We start from the raw sequence: 18,034 nt of genomic DNA on the forward strand, positions 1-18,034 counted from the left end.
GGTGATTTTCCTATATTCTGTCCTTATATCTTAGTCTTGTTTATTTTAGTCTCATCGTCTGTAGTTGATTGGAGAGGGTTTGCTGGCCTTGAGTTAATTCTCACATAAAGAGGCCCTTTCGTTGGTGAGGAGACTTTATTGCTCACAGTAGCATTCGTAAATGTTGTACATAGTGAGATGGCCGGGTTGCACACACACAGTGGATGAGTTGCTATAGTGGACTTCATCTGGTGCTGGAGCTACAGGTGAGTTGCTACAATGGACTTCATCTCAGCATGGAGGTTCACTAACTGTGATGTGAGGGGAAAATCATCGATTGTGGTGGCTGTGGCTGGAAATCATGGGTTGAGAGAGAAATTGACGTAGAAGGCAACCACGGCATGGAGGCCGACTGTGGGGTGAGGAAGAAATCATCGTGATCTGAGGGAGAAGCCACTGATAGTGGTTGGGCTGAAGGAGATGATGTCGACTGTGGTTGGGCTGGGGGAGACGACGCCGTAGAAGGCATCCATGGCCTCCCACTTCCCGATCACTTCGACGCTGCGGTTATCGCCTCCGGTATCGTCTGATAATTCCCTGACCCATGTTTGGCCACCATGATGTTGGCGAGAGATGCCAACGCAGAAGATTGCAGGAGTTTCAATGGGCCAGTTTGGATTTCAGCATTTTTTGTTTGTTTTGTAAATTCATTCTTGGATATCAGTTCATGTGGGGAAGAGACTCTCACAAGCTTTTTTTGGTTGAGAGGAGGATCGATTGAGATAAATTCTGGATTATAAGGTTCAACCATGTGGGTTTTAACTGAGAAACTTGAAACCGATGCATGAATGGATCCAACAAATTGTGAAATTGATGAGGAGTCTAACGAAGTTGCCGATTGAAAGGTTTGGTGCAGTAATGTTTCAAGAAGTTCACTCGAAAATATATCTATTATTTCTTTCCCTTTTGTAGCTTTTTTGGCTATATTTGGATTTTCAAACTGATTCAAGCAGATTATTTTGGTGTTGTCTATTGGTGAAATTCCCTCCATTTTTTTTTTTTATCAATATGCATAATTGCTTGAGAAGCTGCTTGATTTTGCTAAGATTGATGGTATGACCCCGAACTGTATGAATCTACTTATAGCCATGAACCAAACAGTAACTCAGTTGGGATTCCCTTAAGAAAAGTACAGAATATTTGTAAGTGACCAAGCCTCCCACATGTATAGCAGAAGTCCGACAATCTCTTGTATTTGAAAGAGACCCAAGTGTCTATGTCGTGGTCTCTAGGAAGCCAGAAACCTTGTTTCAAAGGTTTTGTTATACCTATTTCAACTTTTACCCGGATAAACTTTTTGCATGTTATTCCTAACTAAGGGTCTACATCCACTTCCACTAACTTTGGTATAGTATTCCCTATCTTAGTAACATTCTCCACATATGCTCTAAAGTGAGGCCATGAATTTGTACGTAAAAAACTGAGGAGTTCAAGCTAATTTCATGCCAGGTGGATCCAGGAGGCCATGGTTTAAGATAAGTAAGTGTAACACCACTCCTTCATTCTGATGTAACCAAATTCAACTGCGAGTCTCGTTATACATGCCGAATCTTAATGGCATGTTTCTAAAAATATTATGTGATTTCTAAAGTACACTCAGTGTTTTAAATATACTGAAAATATTTATATGGGGTATTTTCAGTGTTATTGAACCAAGCTTGATTTTAAATAAGACAATTATAATATTTTTGAAGAGCTCCAAAAATATTATAATTATAGGAAATCATTTTAATATCATTTATTAAAATGATTTCAGTTATTTAAAATATTATGAGATCCAAATTATGTTGAAAACTCTAATTAGTTAAATGGTTTTATTCTTTTAAAGATATTAAATAAGATTTCATCATTTTATTAATAATGAAAGAATATTATTTTATTTAGTGCTTTTAGTTAAATTAATGTTTACACATTTTCAAATCAGTATTTAAAACTCATTGTTAGATCGTTTTGAAGTTCCCAAGATAAATGGTTAGGATTAAAACTCAGACCCCTCTCTCTTCTCCCTCACTTTTCCCTTCCCTCTCTCTCTCTCTCTCTCTCCTCCCTTTCCCTCACGCATACGCTGCAAGCTCCCCTCCCTCCCACCCGATTCTCCCTTAGCCCAGCTCGGTGCCATCGTGCGCCGCACGACCTCATTGCCACCACCATCGGCGTCCTCTCACACTGGCGAGCCCCCACCACCGAACCCAACCTCCATCTTGCAGCCACCTTCTCAGTCGACATGCACACAGCCTCTCATGCACGGCTTCACCGTGCGCAGCTCCTAACGTTGCCGTACGTAGCCACATAGGCATCGACCACCACCACGAGCCCCCTGAGCCTCCCCCTTCCTCCTCCCCTCAACCCAGCCGCCGTAGCTCCTCCCTAGGCCATGCATGAAAACCCACGGGTTTCTCCCCTTTCCACTACCGTCCGTCACCTCCTGGCCACCGGCGACCTCCCCTAGCCACCCCATGTCCAGCCGAGCCACCTACCTCCCCCACTCTCTCTCACAAACTCTCCCTCAGGCACGACCTAGATCCGCTGCCGTAGGCTGCAGTGGCGCCACCCCAACGCCACCACAGCTCCACCAGCAACCCCCTAAGCTCTCCATGGCCAGCCCACAACCAGCCAAGCCCTCCCTCCGATTTCCCCTATGAGAGACCCATAGCCTAAACTCCTTCACGAGCTGCTGTGCCTCTGACGTGTGCCACCTCGGCACCACCACGAGACCACCACCCCAAGACCACAACCCAACCCTCCTAAGCATAGATTCGCACCCGTAGCCATCTTCAAGGGCCCAAACGGCCACTGTATGTGGGTTAGCCGCCACGTACGACCCTTTCGACGTCATTAACTGTGACAATTAGTGAGCAACGCACGTGTTAACTCGACGATTGTATAACCCTCTATCCCTCGTTAATTATGTTAATTGGTTGGTTAGGTTGTGGACTGTGCTATTAGTATTGTGGCGTTCATTGTGTCGTGTGGTGATGTGATGTGATGTGTTATGTATGTGAAGTGTTGGGTGTAGTTGGGAACTGTGCTGTGTAGTGTTGTGGACTGTGCTGTGAAGTGTGGAATGAGAAGAGTACACGTGGAGTGTACTTTGTATGGCGTAGCGTGTGGGAATGGAGTACACGTGGAGTGTACTCCATGTGATTGAATGATGTACCATATGGCACGTATGTTGTAGTGGTGATGGGTCGTAGAGGTAGTTAAGACGTGGCCTATAGTCTGAGGTGACAGGTGTCACCGTGTTTGACTTATGGCTAAGAGTATGTGTGAAGTGGCAGAACAAGTATAAAAGTGCATGGCGGAAGCATGACTGGGGAATGTCACGAAGTGACATGGTTACTGACAATCGTGCTTGTGATGGGTGAGGAGTTAGTGTAGGAGTGGTGTAGCAGGAACGTGACGAGATGTCACGATGTCACGGGAGTATGTGAGGGACTGTACTCACAATGAGTTAGAAGTTAGCGTAGAAATGACGTAGCAGGATGTCAGGTGACGCAATAAGGTCATGGTGTAGCTTGGGAGTAGTCTCGAGCTATATGACATGACATAAGGCATAGTGGTGAATGGAGTCTTGTCGTGTTAAGTGTTGGGATGGACTATCAAAAGGGATGGGTAGCATGAAGAGTCATGCTAGCCGGGTTAAGAGAAAGTTGGTATCAAAGTATGGCGCTTATCCCTACGAGCATGTGATCAACGTGTTATATGTTGGTTTTAGGTGATAAAGGGGTAAGGTACATGTATAATCTGGTGAGATACATGTGCCAGACAGATTCACCATATGTAATGGGTAATCTGTCCTAAGCATGATTTCACGGTGCTTAAGCCTCAGAGTTGGCTTAGAGTCGTGTGGCATGTATGGATGTGAATGAGAATTAGTGTGAGCTAAGATGCATGAAGGTAGTAACGGGTGTATTGTCTAGGATTGGGATGCGTGACTCCGTCAGTTAGAATCATGCGTCAGAATGTGGTTAGTAGGAAGAGTAAGACGAAGGTCTTAGTGTCTTAATCCTAAAGGATTCACTTTAGTGGATGAGCACTTGAGGTAAGACCTGGAGCCTGGAAGAGATAGCGACCGTAAGTAGATTCCGAAGGTTTTAGTATAGTAAAGGGCATGTAAGAGCACGAGATAGAAGGAGAGTGTTCCAAGTGAAGTATAGTTCTACTTCTAATTTAGTTGCTTATGTACTAGATAAAGAATGATGTTAAGATTATGTGTATGCATGTAGGTTGCCATCTGACACACATATGAATAGACTTCATGAAATGAGTATAGCATAGAGTCCAGGTAAGTATTATGTTCATACTCTTCTAGAGTATTCTAAAGGATATGAAAAGAAAATGAAATGTTTTTCCTTTACGATGCCTTACGAAATGACACAAAGATATTTTGCGAAAGCATACTAAGTGTTCAAAGGTATATGTATGTACAACCCTCATTGACAACCCATTTTTACGTACCCAAAGTATTAATTGTACGCATGTGAATGGATGACGATATCTTTTGTATGTAATTTCCACGAAAAGAAATGTTGAGGCTTATGCCTCGAGCTTTAAGCGACGCATTAATGACGCGAAGAAAGTATTTTAAATGTCCCTATGAACTGATATTTTATAGATGACATGAAAGATGATGTTTAAGCTCTTGCTTTTAAATAATGTTTTTCCATGAAAGAACTGTTAAATGAAAAGAACTGAAAAGATAGAGCTGAAATAAACTAAAAAGAAATGATTGAAATGACTGAACTGAAAGAAAAGACTGAATGTTTAATGTATGAAAATACGTAAAGGCCACATGAATGAATGGAAAGGATACCAAAGGACTGGGCAGATTGTAATGCCGGGTAAGTAGTACTGGTAGTGCACCCAGTGCTACCTTCTGTCAGAAAAGGGATTCCCAACCCGTGGCCACAACCGGAGTTATGGTCTAAAAGACCGCTAACCCCAACACACGGGGCCTAAAATGTGTATTGGCCAATGAAAGTGATAAGAATGAATGAGTGAATGCATCGAACTTTTGAATAAATGAAGGCACTGACGGGAGATACATTTTGCAAAAAGAAAACATTTTTAAAGAAAAATCCCGTCCATTGACGTTTTCAAACGAATGCACGTATGCATGTACGTATAGTATGTATTGAATGATGAATGTATGAATGAAAATCCATGTTATTATATTTTAACTATATGAAGTAATGCTTACGAGTTATCGACTCATTTTAGTTTTTATGTATAATCCTCCCCCCACAGGAACAAAATGAGCAGTACGCGTTCGGACTGACACGACCCAAGGGGAAGAGAACGGAAGTTAAGGCATGAGAGTTTTAATTGTATGAGAGGCTCTTTTATTGTAAAGATTAATATTTTCCGCTATAAACCTTTTTTATTCACAAAACATATTTTATTTTATAACGTAGAGTCTTACACTCTGGGTATAGAAGTAAAAAGTTTTAAAACAAACGGTAATTCTCGTCTTCTTTTCTAAAATCATTTTATAAAAAGTCTCACCACAAGGACGTGCATTATAGTAAGTGACCTTTAAAGTTCCATGGAGCTTGATTGAGAATCCTCTACTTGTCTTGAGAGTTCTAAAATGTGAAAAGAAAAAGGTTTACCTCTAAATTTTCAATGTTGAATTTTTTGATGAAGTTCCAAGCAGCTTTGAAACTTGCATGCAGTGCAATTTTGTTGAGAGGGCGGGTTGCAACAATCATTCCCACTAGTACTAGCTCTGTTGTACTAAGTATAACATGACTTGACATATAACATGGATTGAATTGACATGATTTAAACAGAGCACAGACTAAACTGGAAACTCGACATGACATGAACTGACATGAGAAGAAATGAATTGACGTGAACTTAAACATGATATAAAGCTAAACGTGAACTGAACATGAATTGAACTTGAATTGAACTTGAACTCAACGTTAAATGACTGAAATTGAACATGAACTGAATGTTAAATAACATAAGCATAAACGTGATATACATGAACTTAGAATCTTATTCAATAATTAAGCGTGACTAATAAAAGTGACCATATGGGTGATACACGGTTCTCCTTGAGCTTTGTGTCCTTACCGATTATCGTATCACAACATAAGTATCTGCACCGGCTGTGATTGCATTAACATACATGTCAGTTCATAGGTATCTGTACCTGCTGTGGAACACGTAACGTACGTATCCTAGGTCAGTTATCTGCATGAGTATGTATAAAATGAAATTGAAACGTGGGTGGCGTCATCGGTGTTAGTGCCTGACTTCGCGCCATCAACCAGTTAATTAGGCCTCATTCGAAGTCTATTGATCTTTACATTATCAAACGAGAGAATTTCACATTAGTTTAGACACTTCAACGTGAACAAATGAATTCTACTAGGATATTACCTCATCCTAGCACTTAAGGTAGTGATAGACGTAAACAAACTTGACTGGCTTAAAAATACTGGTTTTGAGATACAAAAACTGTACTCAAAACATAACGTGACATGAAATGAAGGGATGGATGACTTGACATAACGTAATGTGACATGTATATAAGATACATGAGTTGACGTAACATGAAATAGACAAACAGTAAGTAACATGACATAATGTATAACATATAATATTATATGGCATAGCGTGTAACAGATAACATTACATGACATGACATAATATATAACAGATAACATTACGTGACATAATGTATATATATACAGTGTAACAAATAAATATTGTGTGGCAAAATATATCATGTAATATATAAATATTTCGTGATAGAATATTATGTGTAACAGATAAACATTTACTAACATGGCATACCATGTCATAGATGATAACATAAGTACATAAACAATAGTTTGTTTACCCATCACACATACATAATAATTTGATAGAAATTTAGAATCTAAGTTATAGTGATTATCGCATTACGGGAGATTAAGCATGAAATACCAAAAATTGTAAGTAAGGGGATTCTAAAAGTTAGAAACTTTATCACTAATAACTTGGGTGCGGTTTGAAAATTTTGTAAATGATTAGGTCATGATTAGATGAAAAAGTTGAAAATTTTAAATTGAAAAATATTATGTTTGAGTGATATTTGAAAATGAAATATCTAAGGTTGTGTTTGGTTGTTGAACCAAACTCAATTATTTTCAAACCAATCATTGATGAGACCCACTACTTTTTCAACTTCTTATAAAACAGTTAAACTCATCTCAACCTACCTCATACATTTCAACATAAAAAGTTAAACCTATCTCAATTTGACACATAACATACTACTATTCATAACTCAGCTCATCTCAACATCTAAGCGTAACCTAAGAATATTTGAGAACAGTTATGTTGCCAAACGAACCCTAAATTTCAATAAGGCCACTCGTAACATCAAACTCCTAGCACGCACTTAAATAAAGTATAACCTAATATGATGGTCCTGTAATATCTATGATAATAATAATCTCATCTCATGTTAACACTAATGATCTCGTAACATAATAACCTCGTTGTACACTGTTCGCTAAAAAATATAATCTGCAAGTGCACAAAATTGTAACAAATAGTAAAATGCTTTAAAGAAAACAGTTATCGTACCCATAAGGAATAATTATACTATCGAGTATTGAAATTGACTAAATTAATTACTATTTGGGAAACCGAAATTTGAAAAATGGTTTATCTAAATTAAACTGAAAAAAAAAAGAACATTAAAATTAAGATTTTAGAAATAATGAGAATAGATCTAGAGCGTTTGACTTCACATAGCAAATCCCACACAGTTTATTATTCCTTATTATAGAATTTCAATTATTCCAAATTGATGATAAAAATCCCTTAACTATTCAATATTTTCTCTCGAACAATACCAAAAATATCTCCAACTAATAACTGTATATCTTTATGTGAATTTAACTAATTAGAGACTCATTGAGTGTTTTGGATTTTTCTTGAAAATCACACGAGTCACGATAATGCATCTCTGCTTTCACTAAACTAATGGTGTTTAATCCTAGAGTTTTAATCACAAATCATCTCTCGATCTCATTGCGATTCAATAGATCAAATAATAGTTAGTTAGAAAATTGCAAGTATTAAAAATAAGGAATAAATACTCAATCATAGGAATATTAAAAATAAAATAACTTAAATATAAACTATGTGTTCAATATTAGGCTACATCAAAACTCTAGAAAATAGAATTAGTTCATAATGAAATTAAAAAGAAAAAGAACAAAATTGGTGTTCTTTGTTAAGTCGGTTGATGAAGCATTTTTCTCTCGCCTCTACCCTCTAGTTCCACCTTCACGAAAGACCACTTCAATAATAAAAATAGGAACTTTAAACTCAAACCCAAACTCTAAAACATAAAAACTCCCAACTCTGATTTAGAACTCGAAAAAATGTTATTCATCCCACAAATTGAGATTAAATAGATGTCGAAATTCAAATTTGGAAACAAGATACTTGCGGCTACAATCTACTCTAAAAATCTTGAAAATAGTTTGTAAAGATAGATGTTAACATTAAAGGAAATTATCTCAAGAATAATAAGATTATCTAAAATAGAAGATTCAGCGATATGCGGCTTGAATTGCGGAGTTTGAGAGGATTTGGTCCCAATAGATTGATTTCGAAACTCAAATTTGGTGGTCAGCAGCAAATTGATCCCGGTCGGGAGAAATTATCCCACCGAATAGATGTTGTGTTCACTGAATATAACTGACGTGGAGGTCACAAATGAACATGCATGAAAGTCACAAAGACCACACAGTCCTATCCTAGCTTACTAAGAGGTAAGTCTTCTCGCCTTTGGGCGAGAAAGATCTCTTTGTTGCCCACGGGACAAGGTTCCTCATCCAAATTTCATCGGCTCTTTTCAAATCTCGCTATCTCTCATCGGTCTGGATTCGTAGTCTTTTCTTTTGTACCAAAATGCTCTCATTTTGCAAAATCTTTCCATTCCTTCAAATCCAAGAAAATAAATAAAAATATGTATAAATAAAATAAAATCAATAGCATTGAAAGAAAAATGACACTTTTCATAAATAAAACAGTGATAAAAATCACATAAAAAAACACTTATCATACACATCCAATCTAACCTTACACCAAAATGTTCACCCAATTTTTTAGCCAATCCGATACCACAAGCACAAACCACCCAATCAACACCTACCCATGTTTAACAACACAATTTCTTGCATGTGCAACCAGTAGCCCTCCAACTTAACACGTGATCATGCAAAATATTAATCCAAATACGATCATGAAAAAACTAGAAGTAAGGAATGGAATCAATTCAAGCGAGTTTAAATTATGTACTGATAGGGCTTGAATTGGAGGTACTTGTATAAATATTCTTAACACTTCTTTTCACATGAAATGTTAAGAATGAGTCCAAGACATGGAATATTTAATTAAATAGAGATAGTGTAGAGTTAGAGTTCGAATTCAGGATCTATGTTATGATATCATGTGATATCACCACTTATTTTAAAAGGTTAAATTGATGCGAAGAGGTAGATTTAATTATTTGTATTATTTTCTTAATAATTTCAATGTCGAAGTCAAATGGATTTGTGAAACTAGACTTTAGAAACCCAAAAAATTGAGTCATAACACCTTCAAAATTCAATCAAAGCCTTACTGTAGAGAAATATGCAGCCATTGCGGAAGAAGTACACAGACTCTTGGCAGCTAGGTTCATTAGAGAAACCCACTACCCTAAATGACTCTCGAATATGGTGCTAGTAAAAAAAATTACACGGGAAATGACGAATGTGCGTAGATTTTACCGATCTCAACAAGGCATATCCAAAGGATAGCCTACATTACCCCGAATAGACCTGATCGTTTATTCTATCGTAGGACACAAAATGTTGAGTTTCATGGACACCTATTCAAGGTATAATCAAATCCTAATAAGTCAATTCAACAGGAAAAAATGGCGTTCATAACCGACTGGGGGCTATACTGTTACAAAGTCAAGCCCTTTGGTTTGAAAAATGCATGGGCGACGTACCAAAAACTGGTAAAGAGGATCTTCAAAGAAAAAATAGGACGAAACATAGAGGTATACGTTGACGACCTATTAGTCAAAAGTAAAGAACCAAAGTTGTATGTAGAAGACCTAAGAGAAGCGTTTGGGGGTGTTACGACAATACAAAATGAAACTCAACCCAATGAAATGCACATTTGGGGTGCAGTCGGGCAAGTGTCTGGGTTTCATGGTGTCAAAAGAGGGATCATGGTTAACCCAGAGAAAGTACGACCGATCATCGAGATGAAGTCTCCAAAGAACCTGAATGAGGTTCAAAAGCTGGCCGGGAAAATAACAACACTCAACAGATTCGTGTCTAGGTCAACCGACAAATGCTTGTCGTTTTTTACGAGTCTTGAGGAAAATACAAACTTGGGATGCCAAGTGTGAGAGTGTGTTTGCGCAGCTCACAGAATACCTAGTGCACCCCCACTACTGAGTTAGACCAAGAACAACAAACCCCTGCTCTTGTATCTATCAATCACACTGGATACCATCTCTGCCGCTCTCATATGTGAAGAATGAAGTATACAAAGATCGGTGTACTATATAAGTTGAGCTCTCAAAGGGGCCGAGACCTGATATCTAAAGGTCGAAATGATAGCATTCACAGTAGTAAAAGCCGCTCGTCGGCTGAGGCCTTATTTTCCATGCACACCCCATAAGAATAGTGACGGCAGCACCACTACAAAAAGTGTTGTAGGGGCTAGACACTTCGGGCCGGCTAGTAAAGTGGTCCAACGAATTAAATGAATTCAACATCGATTATATCCCTAGGACTATGGTGAAGGGACATGTTTTGGCCGATTTCGTGGCTGAAATTTCAAATTTTCCTGAGGAATCATCAGAACATCCTACGAAAAGATTGGCAAATATACATCGACGATTCATTGTGCCAATCAAGAGGGGGTAGGGGTATATGTAGCAATTGAGGATGTCACCGAAACATACTATGCCATAAAACTCAGATTCAAGGTCACCAACAACGAAGCTGAATACGAGGCAGTACTAGCAGGACTCACCATAGCAGAAGCCTCGGGAGCAAATGAAGTTGAAATGAAGGCAGAGTCTCAAGTTATAATCGTCCAAGTGATGAGGGAATATTTGACCAAAGGCGAGAAACTAAAAAAATACCTACAACAGGTTTACGAAGGGCATGATCACCTTCATTACTTTCGAACAGACCACATCCCAAGGGAAGAAAACTTGAATGCAAACTGACTAGCACATACAACATTTGGGAAAAACAAGAAAGCCTTTCCATGGAAAGCGATCACACTAACAATAGAGGTCCCAGCCATCGAGTTCGAAGTCTTGGAGGTAAACATAGAAACTCCAACATGGGCACATGACATAGTTAAATTCTTAATGATCGGGGAACTCCCACCCTGTAAGGAAAAGGCAAGAAAAGTAAAGAGCAAAGCGGCCTGATTCACCATGATTAATGGCACGCTATACAAGCGGGGTTTCTCAACATCCCTATTGAGATGTGTGTCGAGAAAAGATGCCAAATACATCATGGAGGATGTGCAAAAAGGGATATGCATAAATCATTCAGGAGGAATAATTTTGGCAGCTAAGATCGTGAGAGCAGGGTACTATTGGCCTCATGCCTTCAAAGACGCCAATGAATTTACCAGGAAGTGCTCCCAATGTTAGTTACACGCACCAATCCCAAGCAGCTCACTCGAGGAATTGACATCAATCACTTCCCCGTAGCCATTCGCCCAGTGAGGGGTGGACCTAGTTGGCCCCATGCCGCCAGGAAAAAGGAGAGCAAAGTTCGTTGATTATTTCAAAAAGTGGGTAGAGGCTGAAGCCACGACAACAATAACTTCTCAGAATATCACCAAATTTCCATGGAAGACAATCATATGTCGATTTAGGATACCACAGAGTATTATCCCAGACAATGGGAGACAATTCGATTTAGAACACTGTTGGAACTGTTGCTCTGAGCTCGAAATTAAAGCCAAGTACTTTTCCCCAGGGCACCCTTAGGCTAATGGGCAAGTTGAGGCAATAAATAAAATCATCATGGGCATATTGAAGAAAAGACTAGAAGAAAAGAAGGGTGTTTGGACTGAGGAATTGCTTGGAGTGTTGTGGGCCTACAGAATGATAGTCAAAATCCCGACTAGAGAAACACCATTCACCTTGGCATTCTGCAACGAGGCTGTAATACCGGTCGAGGTGGGGATACCCAGCCACAAAACCCAGCATTTCAATGAGGAACAAAATGTGAGGGCATTGGAGGAAAACTTGACCTTTCATCGAAGACAGGGGAGCGCCCATGCCAACCCCCTGCACGCGGGGAAGAGAATTGTGGGATTGAGAAGACCTAGCACCTTTGGAAATAGCACGAGAATTTATCAGAGGTTATCGATTGAAAGGAATCCAAACGACAGGAAGGGAAGATTAAAAACAAATACAAAGGCCCCCAAGAAAGAAATGTACAAATGCACAGAAATAGGAGAAAATAATAAAGGGTGTTAATTAACAAAGAGTAACAGTTCAAGAAGGACAACATCACCCACGATGATGAGGCTAATTATGATGAAAATGTGACAGACCCCAAAAAGAAGACTTGCGAAAATAAAACAACGCTCTTTCCCCCTTTGGTGTATGGAGTCTGACATGATGATAGCCCAAAAACGAAGCGTCGCCCACAAGTGAAAGTCCGATCACGCGATCGTGATGCGACTTCACGGGATAATTGGAGAAGTCAAAGCCTTCCTAGGCCTCAAGGCCCACCTAAGCGACTTAAGGACTTCGGGCCTAGATTAAAAGAATCCCCGGTAGGCTGTGAACGTTATTTGGGTCGCCCATTTAGACCCTACAAGTCACTTGCCTACAAGGTCTCAGACTTAGGCAACAAAAGCGTTCCTAAACTCCTAAGCCTTTCTCGGCTTGCGTGTTGCAAGGTCGAGACGAGTGTATGTAGGAGTGCGAAACACGTCTAAAACAATATATAGCCTTGTTTGGATTGCAAGATCCTCTCATCTCAAACCCAAATCCAAATACCACAAACACAAACACGTTTTCAATTACAAATTTTTATCTAATCATTACTAACTTTTTAAAATTTCTAAACAAAACACAAAAAATAATAATTCAATTTTTTCAAATATCAAAACAAAAATAATATTGAAATTTTTATATTATCACAATATTTTAATTTTACTTTTTTCTCTCATTTTTTAAAACTCTATAAAACATCTTAACTCAAACTATTTTAATACTATTCACACCGTTTTATTACTATTTACAGATAATCTCATCTCATTTGACTATGCAAACGAGGCCATCATCTTCTTACAGAATCATCAAATTTTCACAGAAGCCAAATAGAACTCCAAGATGACTTCAATATTCGATGCATTTACACTTTTGTATATACCAATATCCTATACCCTACTATTCATTAATCAACATCTACTTAAAGTAAGAGAAACTTGGTCATAAATGATAAATGATATTTGTAATCATATAATGTGGAAGTGCAATTCATTTGAAAAAAGTGAGTAATTACGAGATCTACATGAAAAAATTAACTTTTTAATAGTAAATTCCATTATTTTTTAAAAGAATTGTGTGGTGTTTGCATACTCCATAACTGTATCTAACATTATTCGTCATAAATTTTAGCTATTTGAGATTTGTCACACGTGTATTTTTAGAATTGTGCTATTAAAATTTTTGGATCACATCCTTCCATTATATTTTCCTTTTATCTCAATTAACAGAAAACACACGTCGTTTCGTGAAACTCGAAATAATAATAAAAAAATAAGTTTTAATAATTATGAATGACATATAATTATTAGTTTAGACTATCAATACATGGATGCTGATATTCTAATGACGCATTCGATAATTGCCCTTGACAAAATAGTAAAATGTGTACATTAACATGATAATAGTTGTCAAAAGTTATTTTGTATGGATGTGTTGACGAAAATGGTAAAATTATTAAAAAATAATAATTACTTCGTTTGTTTAGTACAAAATAGATTAATATACTGTTTGGATTCAAAGATAATTTCAACTTATCTCATCTCATCTAATTATTATAATTTTTTTAAACTTTCAAACAAAATATAATAAGAAATAAGCTTATTTGCCCACTTAGTTTGACCACCCTAGTTGATCGCTAGTCAAATATATATATTTTTTTACTTAGTAATTAAAAAAATAATTTTAAGTGTATTGTTATATTTTTTTATTTTTTAAAAATATTTAAATATATTAAAAAAATATGAAAAAAAAAGCTTGGGCGCACACAACTATAAGGCTTCGTTTGGAAGTTGAGCTTATCTCAACTCATCATTACAACTTTTTCAAATCTCAACATAAAATATAATAAACAATTTAACTTTTTCAAATTCTAAAATAATAATAATAATAAACAATAATATTCTAATAATATTTTATCATCTCAACTGAACTCAACTCAACTCACTTTAACATCCAAACCCATCCTAAAAGCTGGACGTCATAGTAGCCCCCACCTATATAATAAATAATTCAAAATTTTTAAATCTTAAAATAAAAATAATATTATAATAAATTTTTATTTAATATTTAACTTTTATCTTATTTTATTATCCAAACATTTTTTAAAAAATATCTATACTAAAAAAAACTTCTACTGATTAATTTGGCATTCAATATTTTTTTTATTATAATTTATTTTATTTTTCAAACCTAACGCTTCAAAACTTTTTGCTCGACTGTACAATATTTTTTCCCGTGTTTCCGATTTCTCCGGACGAGCGATGGCATTACTCTCTCTTTCCCTTCCAAAGTGGATCCTTTTGTACTCTTCTTAGATGCTCCTCCCTCGCCATTGACTGACTATCTTCATGGCGGCACTCTTCTTAAACGCACTGTTTAAGAAGAAGATGGTGAAATGAAGCGCGTCTTCGAGGAAATCTCCGACGAGGAGTGGGACAACCACTCCTTCAAACCCTCTCGCGTCCTCGGAAACCACCAAAAACCTCCTCCTCCTATCGAAGCCTTTGCTTACGGCTCCTCTAACCCCCAACACTCCGACCGGAGCTGCAGCGACGACTGCGTCGATATCACGGATGTTTTGGAGAAAAAATGTTTTGATTTGGAGGACGAGGATGTGGAGGTAGAGGGCACGAGACCCACGACCAACCGTGGTCGTCGGTTCGTTGTCGATGATGAGGAGAGCAATGGGGATTTCAATGAATTCTATGAGGTAAAGTCGAGCCCCGAGGTACAGGAGGACGACGAAAATGTTGATGTGGTCGGGAAGGCTTTGCACAAGTGTGCAAAGATATCGACGGAGTTGAAGAGAGAGCTGTACGGCTCCTCGCTGACCACGTGCAGCCGTTACGCGGAAGTAGAGGCTTCTTCTGTGAGGATTGTGACTCAGGTGCTTGAAGCTTTTCAAAATTGTTGTTTATTGTCATGGCGGTTGAATTTTATGGTTTTCGAGTAATGGTTTTCCATGTGTTCTGTTTGCTGAGGAACTTGAGGAGGACAAAAGAAAAAAGAAAAAAATTAATGGGGAAAACTCCAATTAGAGTTTTCAATCCTGTGTCATACATTTAGTTTGGAATGGAATTATGACTTCACTTTGGCCGACGTAAATTGTGACATTGAGGTTTTGCGATATAGGTTGAATATTTTTGAAGTTTTCTGTCCGATTATTGTGGCTCACGTGGTTGTTATTTCATTTTGCTGGAGCCTTTTGTCGAAACTTGGGGTTTTATTATTTTGATTGCTTTTTGTGAGAGGTTAGAAAAGGATAATTCTGTGAATTATGCAAACTTAGTTGAGTGTACTTGTCAGAAAAATAAAAAAGAAAAAGAAAAAGAGAAAAACGGTCTCTTAGTTTTTTTATAAGTAAAAAACAGACACTTAGTTATATGAACAAATGTGGTGTTAGGTCCTATATAATTGAAAGTTTCCTTTGTTTACCTTTGGTTTCATATTTTGGCGACCAAGCTATGTGTTTAGTTAATTTCACAATGTGGTTGGTAACTGATACAGTTTTAATTATTATAGGATGATATTGATGCGGCATGTAGGTCAGAGGATTCGGATTTTCAACCTGTTCTCAAACCATACCAGCTGGTTGGTGTCAACTTTCTTCTCTTGTTATATCAGAAGGGTATTGGTGGAGGTACTAGATTTCTTCATTATGACCATCTTGCTTTTTGCCTTTACATTGCATCATATCCTTTAACACTTTATGCAAACAATAGAGTTCTTTGAGATGAAATAGCTGGTCTTATGAGTTGTGGAACTTCCCTTTTAATGTTATGTGCTTCCTTAGCAAAAAAGTCTGGTGAAGCTTGCTTTTTTGTGGGGAGGAGTTGGAGAGGAGACCAAGTTCTGATTGGTTAAGTGGAATAAGGTATGCACTCCGATTTCTAGTGGAGGGATGGGGGTTCAAAATTTGAAGATTTTTATGAGGCACTTCTTGCGCATGGTGTAGGTTTGTGGAAGAATATTACAAATGGATGAGAGCTTTTTGCTCGTTTAATTAGCTTTGCAATTGGCGAGGGATCTAGGGTTAGATTTTGGCATGATATTTGGTGTGCTAATTTAGCTCTCAAGACTATGTTTCCTTCTCTTCCCGGATGGCTCTTGATCAGGAGGCATCAGTGTCAGAGCTCTTGGATAACTCTAGTGGATCCTCATAGTGAAATGTTCGTTTTCTTAAAGCTGCTCATGATTGGGAATTAGGAGTTATTTATGATTTTTTTAGTTTATTGTATACTTCTAACATTGGTAGTATTGAGGCGGACAATATGCTTTGGATGAATACTCGGAGTAGGAGTTTCATTGTGCGATCTTTGTACAAGGCTTTGTCATGTCAAAATTATATTTCGTTTCCTTGGAAGTGCATTTGGAAATGTAAGGTGCTGCCTAAAATTGCTCTCTTTGGTTGGACTACATCTCTTGGGAAAATATTGACTATGGACAATTTGTGAAAGCATGGAATCATCGTGATGGATTGGTGCCATATGTGTAAGAAGAGTGGTGAGTTTTTGGATCATCTTTTACTTCATTGTGAGGTGTCAATGATGTTATGGGTGGAGATTTTTAACAGTATTGGAATTGCATGGGTGATGCCTAAGTGGGTGGTAGATTTGTTCGCTTGTTGGCAAAGGATTCGGGGTATTCCCATATTGCGAATGTATGGAGAATGATTCCTTTATGTATCATGTGGTGTCTTTGGTTTGAAAGGAATTGTTGAAGCTTTGAAGCTAGGCAACGTTCTCTGAATGAGCTTAGAAGTTATTCTGCCATGATTTATTTCTTTGGGCTTCTGCCAATTTTTTTAATGGTGCCAAGCTTGTATGATTTTCTTGTATCGCTTTCTAGCTCCTAACTTGTAATTAGGTGTTTGCTATTTGTATACTTTTTGTGTACTTGGACTATGCCTATTTACTATTTTCAATAAAATTTTATATTACTCATAAACAAAAATGATGGAGTTTTCTTTTACAATTCGAGGAAAGCCCAAGCCACATCTTGGGATCCCATTCATCACCCGCTCATACTAAACTTGGGGCATTAATAATCTCCCCCCTTAAATCCCCAACGCCTTTGTCGGGTCATTCCATCATAGGTGTCATTGCTTAAGTCCACACTTTTGGTTGATATTGGCTTTGGTACTGTTTGTAATGACTCAAAGAAAGCTTAAGCTGCATCTGGGCCCATACTTTAAAAGAAATAGTCAATGTATCAATTGTAGCTCCCTAAAATCGTTATGAAGGTCAATAATTTCTCCCTTTCAAGTAATGTAGGATCTCATTCACCATCCTTTCATACTAAACTTGGGGTATTACGATTTTGGACTTCATATTTGAGGAAAACCTTATTGATATGGCAAAGGTGGAAGGGGCATTTACATGGTAAGATAATAGGGACAATCCTGCTTGGTCTAGAGTGAATTGCCTCCCCATTTCCTTAGTGGAAATC

At 37.8% G+C, this 18,034-nt stretch overlaps 1 protein-coding gene across 1 annotated transcript in view; it reads left to right on the forward strand.

Annotated features, from left to right (window-relative positions):
- Positions 1-14,799: 14,799 nt before the first annotated feature.
- The window catches only part of LOC109006389 (protein CHROMATIN REMODELING 19), a 36,987-nt gene continuing 33,752 nt past the window's right edge, over positions 14,800-18,034 (forward strand). Inside the window, exons 1-2 of the mRNA XM_018985660.2 lie at positions 14,800-15,473; positions 16,109-16,226. Of these exons, the coding sequence (XP_018841205.1) occupies positions 14,982-15,473; positions 16,109-16,226 (610 nt within the window). The 5' untranslated portion in view covers positions 14,800-14,981. The remainder of the gene's footprint in view (positions 15,474-16,108; positions 16,227-18,034) is intronic.

This window comes from Juglans regia, chromosome 13, assembly GCF_001411555.2.
Source record: "Juglans regia cultivar Chandler chromosome 13, Walnut 2.0, whole genome shotgun sequence".
NCBI lineage: Eukaryota > Viridiplantae > Streptophyta > Magnoliopsida > Fagales > Juglandaceae > Juglans > Juglans regia.